We start from the raw sequence: 27,341 nt of genomic DNA, 5'->3' as shown, positions 1-27,341 counted from the left end.
TACTAAAAGTGACAGTTCAGATGGGTGTAGGCACGGGGCAGGGGAGAGTGCAGAGTCAGGCTTGCTGCTGGAGGGACCAGGGGCTCGGAGCACCACAGCCCCGGGGGGGTGTCAGGCTCAGGGGCTGTGCGCAGATACCTCTACAGGGTTGGGGGGACAGGGGCCACACGAACTTGGAAATACACAACACAGGAGTGCAAAGCTGCACCTGGAGCTACTCCTTCACCTGGGCAGCTTTAGGGATGAGCCACACCAGTGCTGGCACTAGGCCCAGGTCCTGTGCAGTGGGGCAGGAGCTGGCTGCTCCAGCTTTCTGTGGGGCAAGAGCTTCACTGGCCCCTGCAGGCTGTGAAGCTGGTCCAGCTGAGCAGGGAGCACCAGAAATAGAGTGAGGAACAAAAAACTTGTCCTCCACAACAGCCCTTCCCAGCCAGCATGAGCTGCAGCTGGGCCAGGGTCGGGACACAACGTGCCCCCATCAGCACCTTTGAGCCAATGTCCCAAACCTGCGCCCAGGGCTGGAGAAGGCTGATGGAAATAGCCCTGCACAGCCGCTGTGCTTCAACAGGAATTCCAGCCCACTCCCTGGCACAGGGGCTGGGCAGGACTGTGCTGCACCTGCATCCACAGGGACTGGGCACAGCCAGCACAGAGCCACTCAGAATTAAACACTTTATTGTAACAATAAATTACATTTTTACAATGAAGAATTTACAAATACATCCAAAAGTTAGTATCAAAATAAACACTTCAGAACTTTGCCAGTCAGTTCATCTCTGTACAAATACATACAAGAAGAGGTAGTGTTAAAGGCCTTAGAAAATGGCTTCTGGGAAGTTTCATGGACTTTGAAGCAGTTTTGGAAAACAACCAACAGTGCAGCCAGGGAGGAATGTCACCTGGAGAGCAGGGAGGGCCAGGCCCACCTTCTAGGAGGATGTGGCAAGAGCAGGATAAGAAGTTTCCCCTAGAGCACTGCTAGCAGGTTTCCACTGTATGAAGATAAAAAAATGCCTGCTTAAACAAAGGAGAAATGCCTTTTTCCTCTGAAAAGGGGTCTGGGACAAACACCTGTGTGAGGGTGGGGGGTCTGTTTTGTCTTTAAGGAAAAACGAGGATCAGTCTGCGCCTTTGCCCATTCCACATCCTCTCTGGAGCCTTCACTGCACAGGACACACAGGTTGTGTCTGTAGGCCAGTCCTTCATTCCTGGCCTTGCACTCAGCTGCTTCCTGCCCACCCAGTCCCCAGGTGACACAACAGATTCCTTTCTCTCACTTGTGACTTGTAAAGCACCAGCAAAACAACCCGAGGGGTTTTCCTATACAACCATTAACAGCTCAGCTCCTCACAGGAACGCTGGATGCTCAGAGCAGCAAAGCACAGCTGCTGCACCCCAAAGCATCCCTGCTCCTCCTGGTTATCCACAGCTATCCAGCAGCACCCTCACTCCAGACAGAACATTCTAGTAGTGAACAGAATTCTCAACAGAAATCCCGACATTTAACGTCCAATGTGGAACCGTGTTCTCCCCTCAACTCCAACCCAAACCAGCAGCGCTGAGGAAGAGAAGCCGGCGGGTTTTTGGCTCCTCCAGCACTTCCCCGTCCTCCCCCTGAGGCGGCAGAGCTCACCCGGCTGAGCCCGGCTCAGAGCCAGCCCCGGCCCTCGGCCTCCCTGTGCACGGACGCCTGGCACTGCTCCAGCGTCTGCTCCAGCTGTGCCAGCTGGCAGCAGCCCACTTCCAGCCGCTGCCTGGGAGACAGGAGAGAAAGGTTAGCAGGGCACAGCAGAACAGGAATCTTTTCAAATGATCGTTAAATTTTCAAGGACGTTTCCATCAAACTCAAGCAGCAGCAGTGACTTGTGCATTCCAGCTGCTGAATCTGAGGATTTCACATGAGCTCCTTACAGCAGCCAGCCCTCAGCTGCCACAGGCAGAGCTCCTGCTCCCTTCTAGGGCAGGGGAAATGGAACAACTGTCAGGAGAGGTCACTGACATCCACTTTCTGGAGAGATCTGGGATTCTGGGAGGTTCAGTTCACACCATCCTTCATACATTGATATATCCTGTACTCACACTCAAAATAAGGATCTGGATACACCCCCCTACGACTTAGACCTTTTCAAAAGAGTAATCTCAACTTGATCACGTATAAACACGCTCTAACTTAAGTTTTCAAAAGATTCTTTCTCAAAAGACCATTTAAAAGCTGCTCCTCAAAAAAGGAAGAAAACTCCAATCACTGAGTTCCCCAAGCACAGCCTGAGGGCTGCCAGGGCAGTCTCCAAAGTACTTATTTCACTCTGCTAAGCACAAATTTCTACTACACTTTTTTCTTTTTGCCTGTATCAATACAGGTCTGGAGCCACCAACTTGTAGGAGCGAAGCTTTTAAACTGTTCTTTATTACTGATACAAATATTGAATGTCTCTTTCCCTGAATAACTTTGTCCCCTGATCTTGCAATCTGCACATTGAACTTCACAGAAGATCCAGACACCCAGGATCAATCTAGGCAAAGGGAAGCTTTTTGGAGTAATTCACCCTCCAGCGTTTCACTCAGCTGATCCTGGCCAGTCACAGCTCATTTGTATCCACACAAGAGCAAAAACCAGTTGCCTGTCCTTTATTAGCCAGCTCAGAATTATTAAAAATCCATGATGGCATTTTAGAAACCTTCCAGAGCCTGGATTCACAAACCTTCAGTGACATAAATTCATAAAGAAATGAGCCAGAAACCACTGGCAAAGGAAAGACGGCTCAACACCTCCCCTTCAACAACTGAAAATCACCATGTAGGCACCGATGCCTCATCTCCAATTTAAATTGTCCTCTCCTGTTCTGTGTTAATAAGGCATTAAAATTAAAAAGAGAATTTAAAAAATGCCCCATTTATTTTCCCTACACTGTTCCTACAAAGGGGGATTTTTATTGACCCAGATGTTTCCTCTCTTATGGTCCCTTGGTTAATACAGGTGAAAAAGCTGCCTCAACCCCTCAATGGAGTAACTCACCTGTAGAGCTCCTGTGAAACACACTCATACAGCTCCTCAGCAGTGAATTTCAGACTGTTATTGATCTAAAACAAAGAAGAATTAATATAGTCATTTATCAAGTATCACATGTCTGCTGCAATTACACAGTAGGAATAGCAGATACAGCGCATGTATTCCCTAACAGGCTCTCAAGTTGAGGCAGTGCCAAAGTCATCCTGTATCTTGTAATAAAATATATTACAAATTCCAGCTCAATTATCTAACCACTTCTGCACAAATCTAAAATACCATCAGTAATTCTTCCTCCCCTCTTAAATTACCCTATAGTTTTATTTAGATATGCATAAATATAAATATATGTGTGTGTATCTCAAATGAAATAAGCTCTGACTTGTATCAATTCCAAAAATATACGTGAAGGCCCAAACCCCAAACATATTTCCTTGAATAGCAGAGCACTGCAAGCCTGAAATATGTAACATATTTAACAGAAATATTCTACTAAAAACATGAATTTCAAGGCTTTTTACTCTCAACAGCAAGTCATTCACACCAAGTGAATGCTCAGCAAATCAGAAACAACTCAAATATCTGTTGAAACCCAACCAAAATCTTTATGTTCAGCAACTAATAAATAAGAGCAAAAAAAAAAAAAAAATTCTTCATGGTAATACAGTGATGAGACATGACCTCAGGAGCTACTTGAAATAAAATCTGTCAGTGAAGTGCTCAAACACCAAAGAAAATGTCATACCTCATGTCTTCTGAGGAAGTTATAGAGGGTCCAAATATCTTGGAAACTGCTGGTTGGGGTCAAAATTCTGAAAAATAAAAGTTTGGGGTGCTTTAAAGCAAGTAGAAAAGGAATCTATGAAAGAGTTAAAAAAAAAAGTTAGAAATCTGCAAGGGAAAAAAAAATTACTCGAACAAAACAGAAATTATGAACTTTGAAGAATTTTCCCTTCCACTACTCTAACAGAATTAAAGAGCTTATTATTTCTGTGAGGCCTTTTCTGGAGGCTTTTTCTAATTAAAAATTCCCTCCATGTTTTTGTGAGCCATTTCTGTGTGAGGAGGGAGGAAACCCAGCACTAATTGAAAGCCCTTTGGTGCCCACCAGCGAGGCCCATGGGCTCACAGGGAACCACAGCAAAGGACACACAACATTCCCACCCCAGCTTTAACTCATTCCCTCCACATTCCCACGTGCAGCCCAAATGCTGCAATTCATTTTCCATTCTTGCTACTTCTAATAACCACCAATTCCCACCCAATACTGCCAATGAGGCAGCTGAAGGGAGGTGGCTTTAATGAAGCACCTTGATGGACACCCTTTTCCACAAGGATCCGAACCCAATCCAACAGACAAGCTGGTTTTTAACAAAATTAATTATCCTCATCTATTTAGGCAGATACAATTGAGTTCCACCTCAGTGTAACTTCATTTGTATTCACCAGGAAAAGCAGAACTCTACTAAATGCTGCAAAATGTACCTTAAAATCAACATTAAAACACAAGTGACACCTTATATATATATATTAAGAGATACTGATAAAATTCTGATTTTTAAGTCTTACATAGTTAAATCATGATTAAGATAGTGACTGGACCTGGAAAAAGAAAAAATCTTTTGGGGAAAGCTCTATTTACTTTCCCATGGGAAAGTGCCCAAATTCTCCTCTCCCTCCTCTTTGCAAGCTGTAAGCTTCATTTATAAATGAATTAATTAGGAATTGAAAAAAAAAACACAGAAAAGTAACAGAATAAGTTTAAAATCCCAATTAAAGGACCCTGTGTTTGAATCAGACTGGAAGACCATGACACAGCACAAGATTTATTGTAACTGGAGTGTCCACTGCTTTTTCTCATAATTTTTCATAGGAATTATCACCAAAAATTAGTCATGCCTTCTTCCCACCCCCCTCCTAAAAAGCAGTACCCAAAATGCTTGCCTTAAACCTGCCAACTACGAGTCAGGAAGGGAACCAAACTGCCTGCTCTGCCTAAAAACACCTCAGAGCCTCCCCGGGCACCTCAGCAACAACCGGCTTTGGCAGCGGAAAAACCGGGCAGAGAGAAGCTGCCAGCAGCCCTCCATGGAAACGCTGGGAGTCCTGGCAGCTGGAACTGCACAGCAGCTCCCATTCCCACCCTGCAGCTCCCATTCCCATCCAGCAGTTCCCATTCCCCCCAGCAGCCCCCACTCCCACCCCAGCAGCCCCCATTCTCACCTAACAGCTCCCATTCCCATCCAGCAGCTCCCACTCCCACCCCACCAGCTCCCACTCCCACATAACAGCTCCATTCCCACCCCAGCAGCTCCAGCCTATCACACCTGTGCCTGGGAGACGCTGATTCCTCATTGAATCATTCCCTGCAGTCCAGGCAGAAACTGCTGCCATCACCCTGGACGCTCAAGTGGACAAAACACAAAAGCTGAGGTGTTATGAATAACCACACCTCAAGGCCATCACAAAATGTTGGGGCAAAATCTGTCCATCATTGTTCTTCCTGCTGTGCCAAGGACACACATGGATAAGTGACAGAGCTGCCAGTGGAAAACCTGGCCATGGGAGCTCTCCAGAGGAAGGATGGAGGGAACATACTGAAGTGTATCCCTGCAAGACTTCAGGTGGATGGAGAAACCCACTGTGCCTCCAGTTCTTTGGGGAAAAAAACTCAAATTGTGTAATTAATCATCCAGGTAACCTAAATGCTGTGCCTCATTTTACAGCCTTTGCTTGGATGATGCCAATGGTTTCTGGGTTTGTACCATGGAATGAGAAGTCTGACATTTGGCTCCAAGTTTTATAGCAGCACCAAATAAAAGAGATTTGTTGATTTGAGGGGAGAGCCTCACTCCACACAGAGCTCTGTGGAGCTGCTGAGGAAGAGCCTGCACTGTAACTTCCCCCCGGCCCCGATTCCCAACAGGTCAGCATCCAAGATCAGCCTGCAGCTAAACAGGGGCTGCAATACCAGCTCCAGTCTGGGAATATATTCTGTACAAAACTGACATGTTCCTGTCTGCAGAGCAATGATTTCTCAGCACCACTGCTCCCCACTGCTTTTAATCAATTCGTGTTCCTTTCATTTCCTGTAACCACCATCCTGTGCTATGGAAAATGAACATTTTAAGGGAAGGTGTACACTGGGAAATCTGGACCTGTCTGTATGAGCACTGACTCTTCCTCTCTTACTTCATTAAATCAAGTTGCCCTTGTTTCCATGGAAGTTTCTCAGTGATAAAAAGTCTGCCTCAACTACAGAACTATGCCTAGAGAACTTCCACTAAATCAGTAATCCATGAAGCAAAGGGCTTTCACATCAAACTGTCCTAAGCAGCCACATGAACCTCAGCACTGTGAGCACTACAACACTAACCACTGCTGCTGCTTCTCTCTCCACATTGGCTCAAAAGCAGAGGGTGGAAATCCATGGAATCACTTGGCTTTTCCATCAGCACAGACCTGCAGAACCACAGTTCAACACCCCCCATCCTGTACTTCAGCTTCAACCTGAGAACTCCAGTGTGGTTCTACGCAGTTTTCTGAAAATACTAAGCACGTGAGGTGAAGAAGAGAATGTCATGGAAAGTCCCAAGAAATGACTATGGATACCTGCCACCAACTGGAAGTTAAATGCTGTCTTGGGGGCAGGAGGGAGAAAGGAGACTGTCAGACTTGGTGATTTTATCTCAAGTGCTTCCCAAACCACTCACAGTGTTTCTTTATCTCCTCTCCTGTCACTCATCTGATGCCAAACACAAGGTGTAAAATACAACAATAAATAGAAATGGATAGGAAATAGCTCAAAATGTGGTTTCTTATTTATGCACAGAGGAGATCTGGGAGAAAGTAAAGCGTATTTGGAGAGGATTAGAAATTAACTTAGCAACTGGAAGTGAGAAAGCCCAGCCCACAAGCCAAGTGGCAGTGAAGGCAGGCCAGCCTTCCAGCTGCTCCAAGACCCCAGGAGGGCAGGGACAAGGGAGGTCTGGTGGGACTGTGTGCAATCCTCTGTCACACCTGGGGGAAGCTCTGCCCCGGGGCCTGTCCCACTCAGCTATCCCTGGCACAGCCCAGGCTGGCACAGAGCATGAACCAGTTAACAATTAAGAGCTCCATCTAAAAGGCTGGGATCTGATGGGAGAAAAGGCAGCCTCACACATTAACAGCTCCTTTTAACCTTATTGCCTGAATATCAAGGAAGCAAAGGAGATGGGAAATGGAAATCCCATGACCAATTCCTCATTGTGCTGCAGGAGGGGCTCCAGTGGGGTTACAGACACCAACACAGGCCAGGGTTTGCTTCCACAGTAGCCAGCTGGGAAATTCACCACAGCCAAGTGTAGGAGAAGAGAATACAGGTGACCTCACCCCTGCTAAGTACCAGCTGTGTTAATTACCCAAAACAGCCTTGCCCCTGATGAGTCACAGGTGTATCCAATAAGGATGAGTGAGATTAAAATAGAGAGCGAGCTGTTAAGGGGAGGATCATCATGGAAGAGGAACCTTAAGGAGCCTGAAGGAGGGGCTCATGAAGCAGGATCCTGAGAAGAGAGAATCACTGCTGTGAGATCAGTCTGGGTGTGCAGTCAGAGCCTGTTGTTGGAACCTGCAGTCACAGTCTGGCCAGGTAAAAGCTGCAGTCACAGTCTGCAAACTGATCCCTGCAGTCAGAGCTCAGCAGGAAATAACCAGCAGTCAGAGGCTGCAAGGGAAACCTGCAGAAGGAGCTGCTGCAGGCAGAGTCAGGGAATGGCTGGAGTTAAGATGACTAAGCCACAAAGAGGAATAAACCACGACCCTTTCTATGTTGTGTTTAACAAGAAGTCTGTGCCTCAGCTCATTTTTACCCTCTAGTAAGAGGACTGCTGCAACAGCTAAGCTCATGCTTTCTGTCACTGTGGAAGTGTCTCAGCTGTCAGTCCCTGCTACACCCATGGCTTTTACAACCCCATGTTTGAAACCTTTCTGCTTTTCAGACTGCTCTAAAGGCACCACCTCTGCCCTGCCCTGTGGGGAGCACTGCCCACTTCCAGCTCTGTTAGAGCTTTATTTCTTACAGCTGTCATTAAAATGGGCACAACAGAATATTGCAATTTGGGCCTGGCACCAGAGAAAGCTGTGGGTAAGTTCAGTTTCAGGTTTCACCTAAATGCACAATGCCATAAAGATCAAAGAAGTAGTGATTGGAATGTCTGATACTTTTTGAACAGAGAGCTAATCTCCATTTCACTGCCAGAAAGAGATTGTGTGCAGAGAAATATTAAAGGCAGTGCTCTTCATCTACAGACTTTATTGAGCCTTTATGGCAGGAATTATTAACTGCCACAGAAGCCTCAGGGAATGAAGGTAGTTTTCTAATGAGACACCAAAGAAAAGAAACCTCAATTTCTTCCACTGACCAGCTGAAAAAATAAAGACAACACAGTTTTATCTACATCTGTGGAATTCTGTACTAAAAGTAGTAAAACTGCAGCACCGTTTTAAAATTATTTAAATTCAGTGATCAGTTCTAATACAGTAATACTCTCCTGGCACTACTGAAATCTTAAGAAATTACACTTTTAATTTACGCATGTTTATGGAGCTCTTGACTAAACCACATTTTCCCAAACCATTGGGAGTGTGAGAGAAATTCCATTTAGATAAAATATTAGAAAAGCAGAATTCAGGCCCCTCATGCTGTCAGTAAGAGACAAATATTTTTACAGGTGACAGCATATTAGTATAAATATTTAGGAGGCCTGTATCTAAGTGTATATGCTATAAGCTGTGAGTGATTTTAAAGTTGGCATATGAACAAAAAAAATCTTTTTTAGCCAACAGATGAAAAGAAAAAAATCTAACTTGAAATAACTGTATCAATTCACCAAAGACTGAATTTTCTTTCTTTTCTATGAACAAGGATTTCTTATCTAAAAGAAACTTGGCAGGAAACATGAAGACAATGTCCAGTTCCCTAGGGCTGCATATAAAAGCTTGGAATCACAAATTCTATTCAGCTGAGGGTAAACATCAGCTAATCTAAATCCTATTTTATTTTAAAGAGTTAATTTAAGAGACCTTAAATAAAGTGCCCCAATTAACTGGTTCCAAATAATACCCAACCCAAATACAAATATAAACCACTAGTGAGAACACTCACAAATTCTCACTCCAAAATTATTTAAAATCATGTAATGGTTTAAAATTTACTGGATGCTTAAATTTCAGAGGTTTCATACCCTTTGCTCATTACCAACAGTAATGGTATATAGTTAGAATATGCTGACTGTGCTGATTATTCTTAATTTCAGAGCTGTAGGCTGTCATTGCTGGCATGCAGAATTGTGCAATACAAACACCACTCTGCCGCTAATGCTGTTAGAGGAAGAAGCCAAAATAAAATAAAAACCCTGCACGGTGTGACAGAGGTTACCAGAACAGGGCAAGGTGCCAAAAGCTGTTACTGTCACATCTTCAATGAAACAGCTATTTTTTTTTTTTTTTTTTTTTTTTTTTTTTTTTTTTTTTTTTTTTTTTTTTTCTTTTTCTAGATCTGTATTTGTCATTAACATGTTCTGGCCATCAAGCCTGAATAGCTGGGGCAGTGCCACTGGTGCAGTATTTTTTTTATGATTAAGGGTATCATTAACATTTATCTCAAAAAAGCATCATCGTGTTTTTCTAATTGTTTTTAGCAATCTGAAAATCTAAACTTTCGATGCAGATGAACTTTCAGTGTAATTTACTGGTAAAGCTTCCAAACTTTCACAAGATATTTTCTCTCTTCTTTGTTCTGGACAGCAGTGACCAGAAGGTACCACAGAAGCAGTTGTATTTTATCACTAAGAGCTGTGTTAGCTCCACATATTCAAGACACAACTTTCTCACTATTCTTTTTCTCCAATGCCTCCTTTCCTGCAGTCAGGCCATTAGATTAAGTCACTGAGAGGCATTATTTTCAAAAATCAAGCAAAATAAATATGCTGCAAGGTCAGTTTTAGAGCAAAATGGAAGTGAGGTGTCTCTGCCCATGGCACAGGGTGGAATAAGATGAGCTTTAAAGTCTCTTCCAACCCCAACCATTCCAATTCTATGAAAACATCTGAATTTCTGCTTTAATACTCTGTAATATTCATAAAACTGCAATGAGACATTAACCTGGCTTTATGGAAAAGCTCCTCAGAACTCTCAAACTCCCTTAAATCCCTCCACTCAAGGCCAATGCAGTGAATGCTTGGTGCAAATTCTCCCTATTTCTTGCTCCACGATGCCACCTACTGCAAACCTGCACAGCAGAGCAGGCATTCCCAAAGTGTCCAGGAGTCTTCATTTCTACAGAACTCTCCCACACAAACAAAACCAATAGTTTTCAATTAAACACCTCTGCAACACAAAAATAATCATCCTGAATATTCCATATTCCCATTTAATCTCATCCACCACATCTATAAACTGATACCACAGGATCTGTTGCAAAAAACTTTAGCATCAAAATGAGGAGGGCAAAGTTTGGCTTTAACCTGCTTATTGAAACCATTTCCTTGGAATGAAGAAACCCACCAGCAATAAATTGAATCCATCAACACTCAGCTGCTCAAGCCCACATTTCTACCCATATTTTTCTGCTTCTAATTTTATATTATTTTGATTACTTATATTTGAAAGAGAGACTGTAATTCTTTCAATGGATCTATATTTCACTGCCATAAAACAAAAACAAAAACAAAAAAAAAAACACAAAAACAAAAAAAAAAAAAAAAAAAAAAAAAAAAAAAAAAAAAAAAAAAAAAAAAAAAAACACCTAAGCCAAGATAAAACAGGAGATTCCTTATTCTTCCTGCAACTTCCAATTTATTGTGCTGTAAATAAAACAGCAGAGGGCAGGGTTAGATGGGATATTGGGAAGGAATTACTCCCTGTGAGGGTGGTGAGGCCCTGGCACAGGGTGCCCAGAGAAGCTGTGGCTGCCCCATGATCCCTGGAAGTGTTCAAGGCCAGAATAAATAGTGCTTTGGTGCTGAAATATTTCAGAGTTCTGTGAGTGCCTGTCACACATTCTGTGCCCAGCTGCAATGCTCACCTGCCAATGCCCTCACGGATGTCCTTCACTGCTGCCAGCAGCTTCTGCAGGCCCAAAAAAGCCTCCTCAAACGTGGCCTTGGCAGCCATGGTCACTGCACTGGGGTCTAGCTTCTGGAATAGCTCCACACTGGAATTCCGAAGAAATAAAGAAGAGACAGAAAAGCAGTTAATAAAAAAGCTCAGAATTCAGAGAAACCCAGCATCTGTTTTGTGCTTGTATTTTGTCTATTAAAACAAAAAGGTCAGATATAAGTCACACTATCTAAAACAGTCTCAGAATAAATGGAAATGCAGAAATAGAGTTATCACTGCTGATTAGCTGAGTCCTTACAGACCACCAGAAATGGAGTTCCTTTGTGCCTGGCTGGCTCAGAGCCCCTCCTTGGAAAAGACTGCAGACTAAGACAACAAAAAGAAAACACAGTACCTATTCAGATTTTATCAAAAGATATGGCATTGCAGTGAGTTTCCAGCAGATTTTTCAAAAATAACCAAAATAAAAGCAATGGTAGAACATCTAGATGGAAAAGGAGGTAATTTCCTGCAATTCTGAGTTTACATGAGAAAGGAAATTCATTAGGTTCTGCATTTCAAAACATGAAGAATTTTGCTTAACAGCAAAATGTTTTCTATTTTAAATTCATTTTCAAGTTTTAAAATAGGATATAAAATTTTGCATAAGCCAGTGTTCCTCCACTGGGTTGGAACAAAAATAACCACAAGATAATTAAGATCTCAGATGCTATTTTATGGATAAATACAAGATTTTCATGGATGTCTCACACTTGTGGGGTTTTCTACTTCATTTTCCAGGGCAACTCACTTCAGCTGCTGCACAGAAAAAGAGCAGCAGACTGACATAGCAATTTGAACGTTCCCAACTTTTGTGTGACAGCTTGTGTGACTTTTGGGGTTTTTTGGGTCAGTTTAGATTAATTATGGGGTAAAAAAGCACAGTTTCTAAAGTGTGCTTGTTTGAAAGTTGTCTAAGGTGATGTGCTAGTTCTGAGCCCCTTTAGCAAGCTGTACCTGTACACGTTCATGGTGTTCCAAACACCTTCCAGGACTGACCAGATTTCCTGGTGCCTGTTTTCCTGAGCCACATGAAAGCTGGGATGGAGCTCTTTTTCCTCAGTGCTTTGCAGACTGGGCACCGTGGCTTCCATTTTTTCACACGCAGCATTTTCTGAAAGAACCATGATGTCTTCTGATAAATCCTGCTCACTGTCTGCCCTTACCTTATAAAACAGTTCAGCAAACAAATAATCAATGTATTTGGTTCCTAACTTCAGAAAACCAGAATCTACACATTTCTACAGATTTTTTTTAAAGCAATGCTCAAGAAATCAAGGCTGAACTCTTTGAATCACCTTGGTTACAGCTTCTGCATCCAAAGCCTCTCTCAGTGGTTTGGGCTGGAAGGGACCCTAAAGCCCATCCAGCCCCATCCCTGCCATGGGCAGAGACACCTTCCACTGTCCCAGGTTGCTCCAAGCCCTGTCCAACCTGGCCTTGGACACTTCCAGGGATCACCACAGGGGGCAGCCACAGCTTCCCTGGGCACCCTGTGGCAGAGCCTCACTACCCTGAAAGGGAGGATTTTCCTTCCTGACAAGTTTTCTGACAGTTCCAGCCTGATTCTCCTGACAGCAGAACCTCAGGCTCAGGGCTGACTGCATCTCACAGAGGTCCCAGCACAAGTAACTCCTGAGCTTTCTTTCCCCTTCAGCCTTTTCCAAAGACACCAAGAACTCTTTATAGCTGTTCTGACCTATCTTCTTTCTCATAAATCCAAATATTTCATCCATGCTCATGACTCCAGTTTTTAAGCCATTACATATGGAACTGACAGTAACCATAACCAAGATAGTTGGAATTTCCTCCACAACTCAGAGCTGAGCTGGGAGTGAAGACCAACTTCTGAGAACACAAATGGTGTCAGGACAATCCCCATAACCATCACAAACCACCTGATACAAGGGAGTCCCTTCTTCAGCTACAAAGACAGTGAAAGCTGAAATAACACACTTAAAAACAGCAGTATGGGACCCATGTCAGAAGGAAAACCAGAAAGTTTAATCTCCAAGGGCCATCAGATAAAAATGCAAGAGAAAACTAAGACAAAATTATGTTTTTCAGTCACCCTTCCAATACTAATGCATTTATATTTGGGAAAAAAATGTATCAGCAGATATTTACCACATGAAAATAAAAGTTAAAGGCAGAGTCTCTTCATTTAGAAAACACCCCAGCAACATTTCCTGGAGTAATCAGTGGAAATGAGGGGAACAATTAAAAAATCTAAGCTGGGTTTGGAGGGTGGAACAACTGGAGGATGGGGTGAGGTGGACAAACACCAAAGCTGCCCTTACCTCCCTGAGGGTCTCACAGAGTTTGGTCACTTCAGCATAAGCCTGGGGCAGGACACCGTTGTAGTCCGACCTGCAGCTGAATGCATGGAGCAGGTTTTTGGATTCCTGGAGCAGGACACGCATTGTTGAGGAGTCAAATGGTTTATCTGATGTTTAGACATTGATGTAAGAGGGAGGAAAAAAATAAAAGTTAGGATTTAACAGTCTTGGCAGGAAAATTTAATACTCAAATACCAAGATTAACAGAAGCACATGAAAAGCCTGGGAAAATGGTTCAGAAGCATCAGGTACAACAACCTCAGAGAAATATGCATGAGATTGCTCACTCCTTAACCAAGTCTTCCAAATTTATCCTGGGATCTTGCATGAGGATCAACTGACATATCTAAAATAATTCTGCAGAACAGCAATATCCCAAAGAGGTAGAACCAAGAAATCACAGGATATCCTGAGTGGGAAGAGACTCAGCAGGATCATTGAGTCTGCACTGAGACCCCAATAATCCCACCCTGTGCATCCCTGGGAGTTTTGTCCAAACACTCCTGGAGCTCTGGCAGCCTTGGGGCCATGCCCAGCACCCTCTAGAGTTCACCAGGTCTGTCAAAATCAAATGCCCAAAGATATCTTTGGGCAAATAGAAACAAACAAATAGAAGGTTTTTTGGTTTTGTTTTTGGTTTTTTTGCTGGCTTCTTTTTGAAACAAACCTCCCTGTCCTCACACATCCCATTAAATATCCTTTGCTCCTCCATAATTTTTTTGGCAAATGCAGATCATTTGGTCACATGTAACATTGGGGCAAAGGAGAGAAAAGGATTATTTGCTTTTTAAAAAGAATTCAGAGCCTTTGGTGACCATTAATACATACAGTCAGTTCTGTAAGTCAAACCAGAACAGGGAGCCTTTTTACAAGTTTACAATTAATGTTCTCAGGGACTGTTACCTGCATAAAGGTGTTTAGAAAGGCATTCAATGGTTGAAAGTAAATTCCTTGGCACCACATAACCAAAAACAGCCATCCAGTGTTTCTTATAACATTTCAGCAAATTTGCCAAGGTCCACGGTGGCTTCAGATACAGGATCTGGAAGAAAGTATGTTATAAATTCAAAGTCTAGTTTTCATTTAGACATATTCCTGTACATTCCACAACTGCTCTGTATTTCAAGAATGTGATGATTTGTGACTGCTGAAGGAGAATTTCAGTGATTCCTCAGAAATAAGACCATATCCAGATTTAAACAAGTTTATCTTTTAATAAAAATTTGATTCAGCAGCACCATGGGTTAAACAGTGATACTCATTCAGAAGCAATCCACAGTGTCATGATTTGTGGTTGCCCATTCCTCAAAAACTCTTAATACTTTTGATTTATCTCAAAACTGATCTAATGAGTTGCTTGTGCACAAAAGCCAACAGGAACAAGAACAAAAAGAACAACAGTAAATATCCCTTTGATTTTCCAGTACTGTTACAAAGTAAAAATAAACACTGTGACTATTTATACATGAAGTAAAATACGTGTATTGCAAAAAACCTGCGAATTCACTACTATCAAGTGAAACCAGTGTTTGAAGAGATGGTAAAAGAAATTAACAAAGTGAATAAAGAAGTGATTAAAAGCCTAGCAGGTAATCAGGGCATCTTGGGAAACAACAGTCACCCCATGATTTTGGGGGATTTTTAAAGCCACAGAGGTTTATCTGCAACAAATTTCAACTTCTAACAACTCCCCACCAGCTATAAAATGGAATCTAAAGTAAAGCATGGACAATTTGAAAATGCCTTGTACATGGGTGTTTATCTTCTGCAAACAATACTTTTGTAAGTGTGTTTAGAGGTTCTCATTAGTACTCTTCTCATTCTGTATCTGCACTGGAACCAATTTAGCTGTGAACAGCTTTATCCACATCTGTTCTGGTGGGGAAGAAATGCTTGCAACAAATATTTTACAGAACATGATGGAACGGTTTCTTGCAGGCTGTATTTACAGTACAGGGATTTGCTTGACTGGGAAAGCTGAAATAGAGTTTTAATGCCACTAATAAAAAGTATTCTGAAACTTCACACTGAGAAACCAGCATTCCTGTTACCGTATCATTAAAATTCTAATAAAATACTGCACATGTTACACACTAGTGGTCAAACAGGATAATTTTGCTATAAAATGAAATATTAGAAGTGAACACTGAGCAGTGATATCAGGGACCTGGATGACTTGGCACAGGTATTAATAGCAATAAAATACCAAGGACATTCAAACCTCTCAATAATCAAAATATCAAGCAAGACGATGTAAGAAACCACCTCCATCCACAGGTTTCCAAATGCAAGTTTCATTTCAGTCTCCAAAATACAAGACAAAGCTTCTCCTAAGTTCCTTTCAAGGTCTGGAAGCACATTTGGGAATTGTGCAGTAAAAGCAGCACTGCCTCTTGTCTTCCCAAACTCTGTATCTGTCAAACCAATGATACAAAAGGTATTTATTGAAACTGGGTTTATATCTAGTTCATGGTGATGGTACATGAAGAACTTGTCCCCATAAATAAAGACAGACTGCACTTTAGTTTATAAAGCAGATGTGCTACACCTAATTAAGTTTCAAGTATTTCTGGTTATACCCACTTGTACTGTGTGTATTTTTAATTAAAAGACTACTAACCAGGAAGGTTAATTTCCCCGGAGTATTACTCATTAGTGATCTTACTCCACATTTCTTTTTTTCTTTAAATAACTTAGAGCATATACAGACAGCAGAGTTTATCAGCAAGCACAAGAGGATCACTTCTGAACTCTGTAACCTGTAACTGTATCTTTGGAAAAATTAGAAAACCTCCTTCAGTCCTAAAAAGTTCAGGACGCCTTTTAAATTATTCTGAACACAGGAAATTATTGCAGTGTTTTATTCTATAAAATAAAAATCCATCATATTTGAATTTCCCAGAACTCTGAGACAGATGGTTCAATTAATGTCTCAGACTTTCAGAAAACCTTTGAAAAAACCTTCTCCAAACAAAAAAACATTCCTAAGGATTCAAAGCATAAGAAAACTGAAGGTATAGTAGCAAGTGCTCTTCCTCTACCCAATGATTTTTACACACTCACAAACCAGTGCATTCCACAGACTCACCCTGCTTTGGCTGCTGCAGCTCCTCAGAGTTCTGGGGCCTGTTTGCATTCACATTCTGCAGAGCAGTGACCAGATCAGCTTTGCAGAATGCCTTGACCTCACTCACAATGGCTTTGTTACACAAATTTTTATCATCCCTAGAAAAGAATTAATTGTTTTCAAAAAAGGAGTAAAAGCAGTGCACTGAAAAAACTGTATTTGGAAAACTTATTTTGTGAACTTCATGATACAGAAAAAGTTATCTTTCTCAAGCAATTAGAAGCAGTTAAAAAAATTAAAACAGAAAACTAAGTAAAAATGAGAAACATAAAAAATGTTTCAGGGTGTAGGTTTAAGAAAACAACAGCTATAATTACTACAGCAGTGATGATTAGTTGCTATGACCTCAGAAAGCAAACCAGGCAATAATTCTAAGACAGAACTATCTTATTTGATGGCTACAGTTAATTCTCCTTGTTGAGACTCTTTTTAGCTATTCTGCTGGCCAAATCCTTATCCCAGATGCCACTCTGAGGTTCTGCTGGAGCAGAACACTTTAAAAATCCAGGACAAAGTTGCATCCCAGCACTTTCTCAAAAATTCCCTCTGCTTATATTGGTAGAGGATAAAGGGATTTTTGGATGAAAAGTAATGCCTTAAGTTTTAGCTTTCATGTATTTCAGAGTCTGTGCTGCCTAGGGGTGCAGTTCTGAGCCTCATATTAAATGTCACTCAGCTCTCTTCACAGAGCAGAGAGACAAAACAAATCCTTTTCCTGCTGAAGACCAAGGACAAGTTTCAGGCCCAAAAGCACAAACAATGGTGGACTGAAGAGAGAAGCAAGAAGGATGGGACTTCACAACCTGGAGCTGTAATTGGACAATTAAACCCCAATATGCAAATGAACCAAAACTCAAAAGTGTGAGACCTCGTGAGTGGTTGTCCATTTTGTGACCATTCTTAGTCTACCTTGGGTGTAGCCCTGGCCAGGCTCTTGTCCTGTCCAAGTGCATCCTAAAGGCCTTTCATTAAATATCTACTTTATTCTCTAGCTCTGTCCAGTCTCTGTTTCAGGTCAGCCTTCCCAAGGCATCAAAAGCAGTTCTGAAGTCACCTCCTGTTTTGTGATCAGTGAAACCTAAAATCACCATCACTACACTATAAACACTGTGACTGAAATGGCATTTTCAGCAGCCACCTGTATCAAATTGAACACCACAAATGGTGCCCAGAGTGTCAAACCCACTCCCTGAACTGTGCAGGAACTGATTCTAGCCAAGACCAGAGCAAGTAGAGCCAAGGAGTATTAGTCCTTCAAGCTGGCTTCACCTGCTTGTATCAAATTCAGAATCAATACCCAGAGGTCAGCTGTTATCCTCACAAACAGGAACAGCAGCAAAACCATCCTCAGCTTCCCCCTCTCTAAGATTAACCTCTTGTTTGCTTCTGCTCACCTGGCTCAGCACAGGGATGAAGTCTCTAACTAGATCTCAATCCCTACTTCACATATTTTTTTTCTATTTTGTGACTTTGGTAATATTTTTTATGAGAAACCAGAATAAAATCTGAGAAACCTATGCTTTAACAAGTTTTAAAATTGTATGTTGAGTAAGCTGAGTTTGACTTCAGGCCTCAAGCTCATGAAGATGATTCCATCTCTAACTGTAGTGGTTTATTATATCCTACTCTAGCTTTTAAGAGAGTGATTGCCCTTCCAAGAGCTTACTTCAGAAAGTGCTCTTTCTTTAAGCCCTGATTTGAAAGCAGCGTGGCAGGAGAGCTAAAGGCACCCAGGAACTCACGTGCAGAGGACGACAAGAGCTTGTGGGAAGAGCTTCTGGTACTGCAGGCAGCACTGCAGGACACGGTCGTCGTTATTCTCGTCACTCAGCCCATCTGCAAAGGCAGGGCAGACACAGCTGAGGGATGTGGGCACAGCTCAGCCCCACAAACAGCTCAGGGCACTCATTTAACACTCCCCACACAAGCATGCAAGTGTAAGGGGAAAGTGAGAAACAACTGGTAAAACAACAGATAGTGAAGACGTTCACATGCCACAGCCTTGGATAACTCTGAAGGCTGCTGTAAGAAATTAGCTCATTTAAATTAGCAAACAGCAGAGTAAAGAAATCTCCATTAAACTCAGAATTCTAAGGTTGCCGCTAGGTGAAGTGCAAGGATGAAGTACCCAGCACAAATGGATTGCACATATATTACACATTTTTTCAGAAGCCAGCTGCATGGACTGTCCCCAGAGTTTGGAATCCTGGCTCTTGAGACACTTGTAGATGAACTGCACTGCAGGGATGGCTTTGTCCCGAACATGCTGCAACATTCTCCCCTTCTTCAAATTGTCCAGCTCTTGTAGGACGACCCAGGGAATTATTAATGCAAGTCTATCAACTCCTGGAAAGAAAAAGGCACCACCAATAAACAAAGGTATTTGCAGGAGCAACACCAACTACTTCAGAGAACTTTCAATTAAAGCATCATATTAATGCAAGTTCACACCTTTTTGCCAATAGTTTTCACATTCCTTGCTCGAGAGGATCTAGCATTTGAAGAACAGCTGAGAAAGACTTCCCACTTTCTAATCTAACCTCGATCTGGCACTACAGTGATTACATAGCAAAGTGACAATACTAGGCAAATAGAAGGGAGACACAGTTTTAATCAGCAGAATACTTTGACAACACCATAACACACATTTGCAGCAATTATCTTGGCACACACTCGCTATAAGATGTTGCAGCAAGGTAAAACAGCAGCTGGAATACCAGGCTGCACACATCTGAGTGAGCTCAGTAGACTTTGTGCCAAAACAAGCAGCAGAAAAAAGCAGCAAGGCCTTGTGTTCATTGCCAACCAGGCCTCCTAAACCAGGAACATGAAATGTGGCTGTTGCACCATGGTTTTATTTGTAGCTAAGTATGGGCTGAACTTTTAAGCTTTGATATGAAATATGGAGTAAATCAGAAGTTTAATGACTGTTCTGTTGGTCCACCCATGACAAATACTTCAACTATCTTCTTTCTCATTCACTTTATGAGAACAGAATTTTGAAAAAAAATGCATTAAAAAACATCTACTTTGTAAAAAATAGGCCGGGAATGAGCAGCCTTCTCAACACAGTCGGTCTGGTGCAGGACAGAAACTGGGAGTTGCAGTATTCTAAAAAGGCATCTCAGTGTACCAAAGACAACAGCATTCCTAACCTGGGAGAAGAAATACAGTCTGACACACTCCTGAAAATCACTCAGGCCCTAAGGAAAGGTATTTTCCAGTTGGTTGGAATAACTGTATTTATTAGCTGAAAGCATCAAAGCACCCTAAGCGTTCTGAAAGATTCCAGATATGCCTACCAAGAACTGACATGCACGATCCTAATCCTGCAAATGTTAAATAACCAACAGCTTCTCAGCATATCAGAGGCAGATATTAAAGCCAGGGTCTGCATGGTGAATTCCTGAGGAATTGCTCAGTTCTTGCCACCTTTACCAAGACAGAAACAAAACACTGACTGACTGCTAAACACTTTTGGATTGTTAGAAAAAGAAATGCTAAAAAGAGACTAGAAAACAGTTATCACTAGAAAGGGGTTAAATGCTTAAATTATGTACTTAGAAAGGGTTAAGACTGACTTACTGCCAAGAATTCAAAATATCTGCCATGATTCTGTGCAGGTACATGGGCTATAAGCACAGCAGGTTCTGCTTCCACACCTGTGGTTTCCCTAGGATGCAGCTTGTTTGGGTTCACAGAACTAGGCTCTCAAGAGTGTGCCTTCTGCCTCTGCTGCCTTTTTAATGAGCCCAGTGCTTAGTTTCCTTCAGGTAGCCTGAAGCTCTTTCAGCATCTGTTTTTCTTCCAATGTCTTACTCATCAGAACATATCTACATACCTGGTATATCCTCAGATTTCAGGGATCTCACAAACTCAAGGTGACTAATCATTATATTCGTGTCAATCACCACTAGGATATTCAGACCAGAACTAAAACCCCCTAGGGGAAAAGAGAAAAAAGAGAAAACAGCAGAAATAATCAGTGGTGTGCTCCCTACTCAGACCATCAATAACTGTAATTACTTGTTGCAACCAGAGGGCAAAACAGATCCAATCATGACATACCAGCAGAAATATTTAAATCCTGTTCTGGAAGATCTATCTCCATGCTTGTAAGTTCTCCACAGGTCTGTACTACAGATAGGGCCATCCTCTTCTCCACACGAGCAACGTGCAAGTCTTCCACTATCTGCATCTACAGTGAGAAAATGTGCATGTCTGTAATCCACTGAAAGAATCACTTCATAATTATTCCCCAAAAAGCTACTTTTGTATTAAATCTGTTAAAACTGCCTCAAAATGATGTCTGAAAAATTTTAAGTCAGTACAGGAAATGTAATTCCAAGAGAATTTCTGCATATGCTCCACTAAAGACATCCAAAATATGGCCTAGAAAGATTTATGACCTTTCTACATGGTGTTCAAAAACTTTGCTATATTTTTTTGCTACACAAACTGCAAGTTCCCTAATACTTCTTAAAAAATAAATCTCTCTTCCAACTAAAAAGTTAGAGGATGAAAAATGAGACAGCTGGAGCCTGTTACCAACTATGAAGGCCCTCTTCTTGCACATGGAACTTTATCTCAGAAAGTTCCTGATCAGCAGCACTTCAGCAAGTTTGCTTAGTTTTTGAAATAAATGTTCCACATTTGAGTGTAGATCATGAGTCTAGGAAAGGTCATGGAATTGTCCAGTTATACAACCTTGGTGCCCTTAAGACAACTCAGAAAGGTTAAATGAAAGCATTACCAACCTCTTGGTCTGCTTCTGTGCTCTGACTGTCTTGAAGGGGTGGAGAGTCTTCAGAGCTCTGTAGGGAGAATTAAGAACACCATAAACACACACCCTACCAACGTCACAGAATATCAAGGAATACTGAGGCACAAGGGAGTATTCCCACATCAGGAGTTTCGGAATACAGCCCTACAGTGTTAAACAAGTCCCTCACTCACCTTTGGGATAGGCACAGGCTTTCTGACCTCACCTCCCTGGTAGGAGTCAGATGTGCACGGGACCTCAACATTCTAGAAACAAGCAGGAACAGAAGAGCAGCACATGTTTTACAGGGCTTTTTAGAGAACACTGGGTATTCCCAAGTGAATAGGGAATATAAACTACAGTTATTAACATCAACAGTATCATTTTAATAGGGCTTAAATGGATGGCTTTCTCTTAAATAAGTAACAGTGGATTACACAGCAAATTCCAGCTGAACATTAACCCCCCCATACCTTTTTTTACATTGAAGGTGCTTGACTAGGCTGCCCAGAGAGGTTGAGGAGTCTCTATCCTTTCTCCTGGGCAACCAGCTCTGGCTGACCCTGCTTGAGCAAGGGGACTGGACTGGATGATCTCCAGAGGTCTCTTCCAGCCTCAATGACTCCCCAGCTTTGCATGTAGTAACTCTCAGCATACACACAAAATGCTCACACTGCCATAACACAAACTGGAATCCCCAAAGATTCTGAGCATTTACACCAGCCCAACAGCAAAAAAAACCCATGCTCAAGATCCAGGTTGTGTTTGGCTCTGCACCTCAACCTGAGCTTAGAAACAAACAGATAAAAGGGAAGCTCTGCAGCACACATACCAGTTTAGTCCCACATCCACCCCAAGCTCTCCTGGCATCACTCTGCTAGCAATGCACTGTCTGGCAGCAAGTTTTCACTGGTTTCAGTTTATTCATTCAAAAAATGAAATAACCAGATCAGCTCAAAACAAAAACCAGTTGATTTATACCTAAACTGAAGTACTCCACAGCCCCAGCAGCAAAGCAGAGCCATGGAAGCATCTGTGCAGACACAGTCCCAACATACAAGACCTTTACTCTTCTGGTCTGTTTAACATTTAGCTGAGGAACATGGAAACAAGGTTTACACTGGGATCAGAAAAATCCACCTAGTTAGCTTTGAAACCTGGCTGCATTCTGTAAGAAGATAAGTCTGCTCATATAAACCTGTCAGCCATTGAGAAACCATTGTGAAACATCTATTTAATACAAAGAACAGGGTTCTCATTACCTGCTTAAAACACAATGCTGTGGCTTCCAAGTCTCTTTCTTTAGCTCCTGAGTGTTTGTGAGCTTTAGGAGAATCAGAGCTGTGTTTTTTGCACTTCCGAGAGTCCCATCGTGGCAGAGTTTCAGATGAGGAGTGTGACGATCTGTGTTTACTCGTGTACTTCTTTTTCACAGCACAGTCCTTATATTCTTCTTCTTCCTCTTCTTCTTCCCAGAAGCTAGATAATGCACTTGGCCTCTTTTCAGCAGGCCCATCACCATGCCCAGTCCCTGCAGATCTGTCAGGTGGCTTTTTGGGAATTCTGACATTCTCACTCTGCTTTTTTGAGCCCTCTGCCTTTTTATGTGGCACCTCATAAACAGAGGACTTAAACTTTTCTATCATAGCTTCTTCTGCTTTTAGCTTGAGTTTACAGAGTTCAGCTTTCTCTCTCTTTTTCTTCAGTGCCTTCTCCCTCTGAAGTTCAAAGCTGTGCCAGAGCCTTTTTCCTTCTACTCCATCAAAGCGACTTCTTTCCTTGCTGGCAGTCACCACATCAGGAGTGCGGGTGGTTTTGCCATGTTTGATTTCTTTGGCTTTAAACTGGATCACTATTTTCTTCTGCTTTTCAGTTTGACTTGAAGAACCATCTGGGGTTTTGCTCCTCTTTGGAGATTTTTCCCGGGATCGTCCATCCGCATCATGAAAAGCACGAGAACTCCGGTGGCGCTTCCTCTCTTGCCCATCTTTCTCTGGTTTGGATCTACACAAACATTATGAACCAAGTAATGTAATTTCCATTTTTAATAAAAAAGAGCAACAAAAAAAGGCACCTGCATTTGACTGAGATAGAGCTAAGCATTTATGAGCACCATATTTTTAAATATGAATTTGAAGCAACAGTTGTCCTTCAAAATATTTTGATATGGCATTTTTTGGATTAACCTTTCTCCACTGTACAGCCATTTTAGCTTTGAGAAAAGGGAGAAAAAGCTTTTTCTGCATTCACTGCTGGTTTGAGACACCCTACACAGTTGAGTTACTTCTTATCACACAGGTAAGTTTTAACAGCAGTTCAGTGATAAAGGAGGTATGTCACCTAAAAGGTCAGCTTGGTCATACAGTGCCAAAACACACAGAGCTTTCAAACTGCTCATCCTGCACTGACTGGGGAACTTGGAAAAAGAACGACAGAGGGGAATACAGTAATATTCGACAGAAATTGTGAATTATATGAAAAATTACTAGGAAACTTTCTTATAAGAGGAGAGAAAATAATCAGCAATTATATTTATGATACACTAGTTTTAAAATATCCAAAGAAAGACTGGTTAAAATGTCATATTTTATTTGGTGAACAGGTTGAAAAAAGCCGTCAGTTCAGCATTAAATGGTCTGTGGTTGCTGTATTTTTTAAGTAGTTCTATTTAATGACAGAATAAGAGTATACCTCTGAAGTTCTGTTTCTCCTTTCACAGTGTGCTTATAAGATCTTGTGTCTTCAGAGTTCTGAAAGAAAAAAACATTCAGGGGCTTACAGAGGAAACTGCAGTTAAAAAAATCCTTCATAAGACAATGTCACAACTGAGTGGTTTGGCTGCTTAGAGACACACTGTCAAAGGGTGCCAAGGATGTGCATGCAAAGATGAAGGTGCAAAGGTTTTAACAGCACTTCATGATTTAATCATGGAGCACTTTAATGCTTACAAAATGAATCGACAGGGTCCACTTCGACAGTGACAACTACAGATCTGAGGTAGTAACATTCCTGCCATGATCAATTCAACACACTCAGGTAAAGCCATGTGTCCCACGTGTAGTTTTTATACACCTCTGGGTTACACGACTCAGATTTCCCAAAACCACAGCAGGGTATAGGAGGTTACAACAGAGAACAGTAACACATGGATTATTTTGGCTAAGGAAGCTCCAGACAGTTCATCCTTTCACAAATAATTTGCTCCTTCAATAACTGGGGCGTGCTGACTCAGTGAGGCCATTAGGTCACTGCTGCAGGGATTTTTCCTACCTAGAGAGGCCTGAGCTGGTTTACTTCCACCCTAGAGAGCACTTAATGCAAAAATCAAAGGTTTGCAGAAACCAGGGGAGTCTTATATTAAAGGCAGTTCTGAGAACTTCAGCCTGTGGTTGGCTCTGGAGCTCCAAGGCAACAGCAATGCAACAGAAAAAAACAGAATTACAGACAATTCCAGAGGCTCCCCCGGGTCCCCCTGCTGTCCCCACCATCTGGAAAGCAGTGAAGGAGCTCCCTTGGGGTAGGTGGAGCTCATGACGCCGCTGGGACGACTTCTGGTGATAACAAACCCATTTCCAGCTGCTCAGTTATTCGTTTCTCTCTTCAAGGCCTATTCCCTGACAACCATGAATTCTCAAAACATTTTTAATTTTTTTTTTCCCCAACCTATCTCCTCTTTTCTCAAAAGTTTTCAATTCATGTAATCACCATAAGCAAATTTTCTTCCTGTTCCTCTCCTCCCAGCACTATCAGTTTGGGATATAAGACACCTCCCACCCATGCTGGGATCACACTGCAGGTCACTTGTTCCTATTAGAGATTTCCTTATCTTTTTGCTGTTAAAGTTGTGTTCTTCAAACTGCTGAGGTAATGGCAATAACTTACAGTATGAGATTTTAAGCCAAGCGTTTACCTTTTTTATTACGGAAGTAAAAAAACCCAAAACAATAAAGCATCTTAGGATAAGTTAATTTTAAAAAAACAATAAAAGTAAAGAATTCAGGGAAAGAAACAACAGTTACAAACATTTGACTTTGAACAGCATTTTCTCTATGACAAAAAAGCTTCTAACATGAACAATTCAGTTTATAAGGCCATAATCATGATCATTTATTAACACTTGCAAAATTTTTTTGAGAAGACAGGTAAAAGGTCTCTTACTTTATACACATTCCTTGCAAAATCCAGTGGGGGGAAAATCTAGCAAATTTAAGTGTGGATTTATTAAACTACTGATTTATCAACTATGTACTGCACTTCTGAGAGTGAATAACTTGTCAGAAGTTGACATAAACAATAAAAAATAATAGGAAACTACACATAAGTATGACCAGAAAGATGACAACTCCTGTAGCACCTGCATTTTACAAGTGATTCAGTGAAAGCTGATTCACTAGATACAAGTATGTACTGGAGTATGTTGAGAATTTGGGTCATTAATTTATGTCTCAGTGGTTAAAAGGAAATATTTGAGAGTCGCTCACCAAAATGATGTGAAGTACAACTTGTGATTAATCAGAAAATCAGGATATGTGATCCAAGACACAATCCAAGAAAAGAGCATTGGTTTCAGTACCAGTATTAAACCAAACTTTCCTCAAACAGGAAGATACACTAAAATAAAAAAGTCTCTTGTTTTCTGATACCCACACTACTCAGAGCCTCTGAAGAAAAAGACATTTATCTGCCCAACTCAACCTTCCTACTGTTCTTTATGACCCTGTCTTCAAACTGGATTCATCCTTCTACCACAAGGCTGCTAAACAACTCATGTTCTCTTGAATGTAGGAGTTTGAATTAAGACAATAAAAGTAATAATATTCCTGCTCCTACTTTGTCATCCTGGCCATCCAAACAGACTTCCTTTCCAGCTACTTTCTTCACCTTCTTTTTAGACATCTTCAAATCCTACAAAAAAAAAAAGCATGTCATCTTTAGTATTCACTTCAAGCTTTTAGATCCAGATAAGATAAAAATGAGTTTTATCTGCATAGAGAAGAATACTTTAACAGTCTTCTCTTGTTTTCTCATTACAGAGCCACAGCAGATCTCAACAGGGTTAATTATTCACATCTGAAGGAAGGCCAGAGCAGAAAGGACAGCGATTACACCTCCCCAGAGACACCTATTTTGTACCAGCGAATGAAGAGAACTAGCATCCTCTAACACTGACTCGTATGACCATGTTTAAAGCCCATGGGACACGGGCAGGGGCCGCCCGGGGCGGTGTCGGAGTCCCCACCCCCGGAGGTGTCCCAGGAAGGCCTGGCCGTGGCACCCGCTGCTCTGGGCTGGGCGCACGGTGGGGCTGGGGCACGGTGCAGGCCGGGCTCGCTGGGCTTTCCAAGCCGGCTGGAGCTGTGACTCTCTCAGGCAGTCCCGGCTGGAGCTGTGACTCTCTCAGGCAGTCCCGGCTGGAGCTGTGACTCTCTCAGGCAGTCCCGGCTGGAGCTGTGATTCTCTCAGGCAGTCCCGGCTGGAGCTGTGACTCTCTCAGGCAGTCCCGGCTGTGCGCCTGTCACCCCCGGCCCTCCCGAGCGCGGCGGGGTGACAGTGACAGCTCGCAGCAGCCCCGCCGCCCTCACACAAACAGCTCACAGCAGCAGAAGTTCAAGGCTGCGGAAAGCTTCACCCGGGGCTCCCAGACCCCAAACCCCGGCAGGGGAGCCCGGGCCCGGCTCCGCCCTGAGGCAGCACCGGGCTCTGCAGGAGCCTCTCCGCGGGGGCTGAGCGGCGGCAGCCTCCCGCCTCCCCCTCCGAGGGGAGAACCCGGGGGGCCCGCAAGGCGCCCGGGGCGCTGCCAGCACAGCCTCCCTTCCCTTCCTCTCCTTCCGTCAATTCCCTCCCCCTCGTCCCTCCTCGCGGGACGCCGCCTCACCGGGCTGCGCCGCTCCCCGGCGGCTCTGGGGGCCGTGCCCGGCTGGGCTGCCCCGGGCCCGGCTCCTCCTCCCCGCAGTGCCCGCCGGGCCG

At 42.6% G+C, this 27,341-nt stretch overlaps 1 protein-coding gene across 4 annotated transcripts; it reads right to left on the bottom strand.

Moving 5' to 3' along the window:
• Window positions 1-678: 678 nt before the first annotated feature.
• On the bottom strand, window positions 679-27,301 carry SWT1 (SWT1 RNA endoribonuclease homolog). 4 transcript variants are annotated; one of them, XM_083867196.1, is made up of 19 exons: window positions 27,250-27,301; window positions 26,205-26,279; window positions 24,066-24,124; window positions 22,637-23,378; window positions 21,569-21,640; window positions 21,370-21,426; window positions 20,681-20,810; window positions 20,454-20,555; window positions 18,770-18,958; window positions 18,355-18,448; window positions 16,574-16,710; window positions 15,751-15,899; window positions 14,389-14,527; window positions 13,447-13,592; window positions 12,146-12,312; window positions 11,073-11,201; window positions 3,753-3,819; window positions 3,017-3,081; window positions 679-1,754 (listed from the first exon to the last, which is right to left on the bottom strand). In XM_083867196.1, exons 2-19 carry the CDS (start codon window positions 26,268-26,270, stop codon window positions 1,649-1,651), a joined length of 2,616 nt encoding a protein of 871 aa, XP_083723322.1. In that variant the 5' UTR covers window positions 26,271-26,279; window positions 27,250-27,301; the 3' UTR covers window positions 679-1,648. The 4 variants fall into 4 exon arrangements, with proteins under 4 accessions (XP_083723322.1, XP_083723321.1, XP_083723324.1 ...); XM_083867195.1 differs by having other exon boundaries at window positions 680-1,754; window positions 12,104-12,312; XM_083867198.1 differs by lacking the exons at window positions 679-1,754; window positions 3,017-3,081; window positions 3,753-3,819 and having other exon boundaries at window positions 11,079-11,201; window positions 12,146-12,260.
• Between the last annotated feature and the right edge of the window lie 40 nt (window positions 27,302-27,341).

This window comes from Zosterops lateralis, assembly GCF_965231275.1.
Source record: "Zosterops lateralis genome assembly, chromosome: 9".
NCBI lineage: Eukaryota > Metazoa > Chordata > Aves > Passeriformes > Zosteropidae > Zosterops > Zosterops lateralis.
The sequence above is the reverse complement of the archived record's forward strand: the minus strand, read 5'-3'. Positions and strand labels throughout refer to the sequence as shown.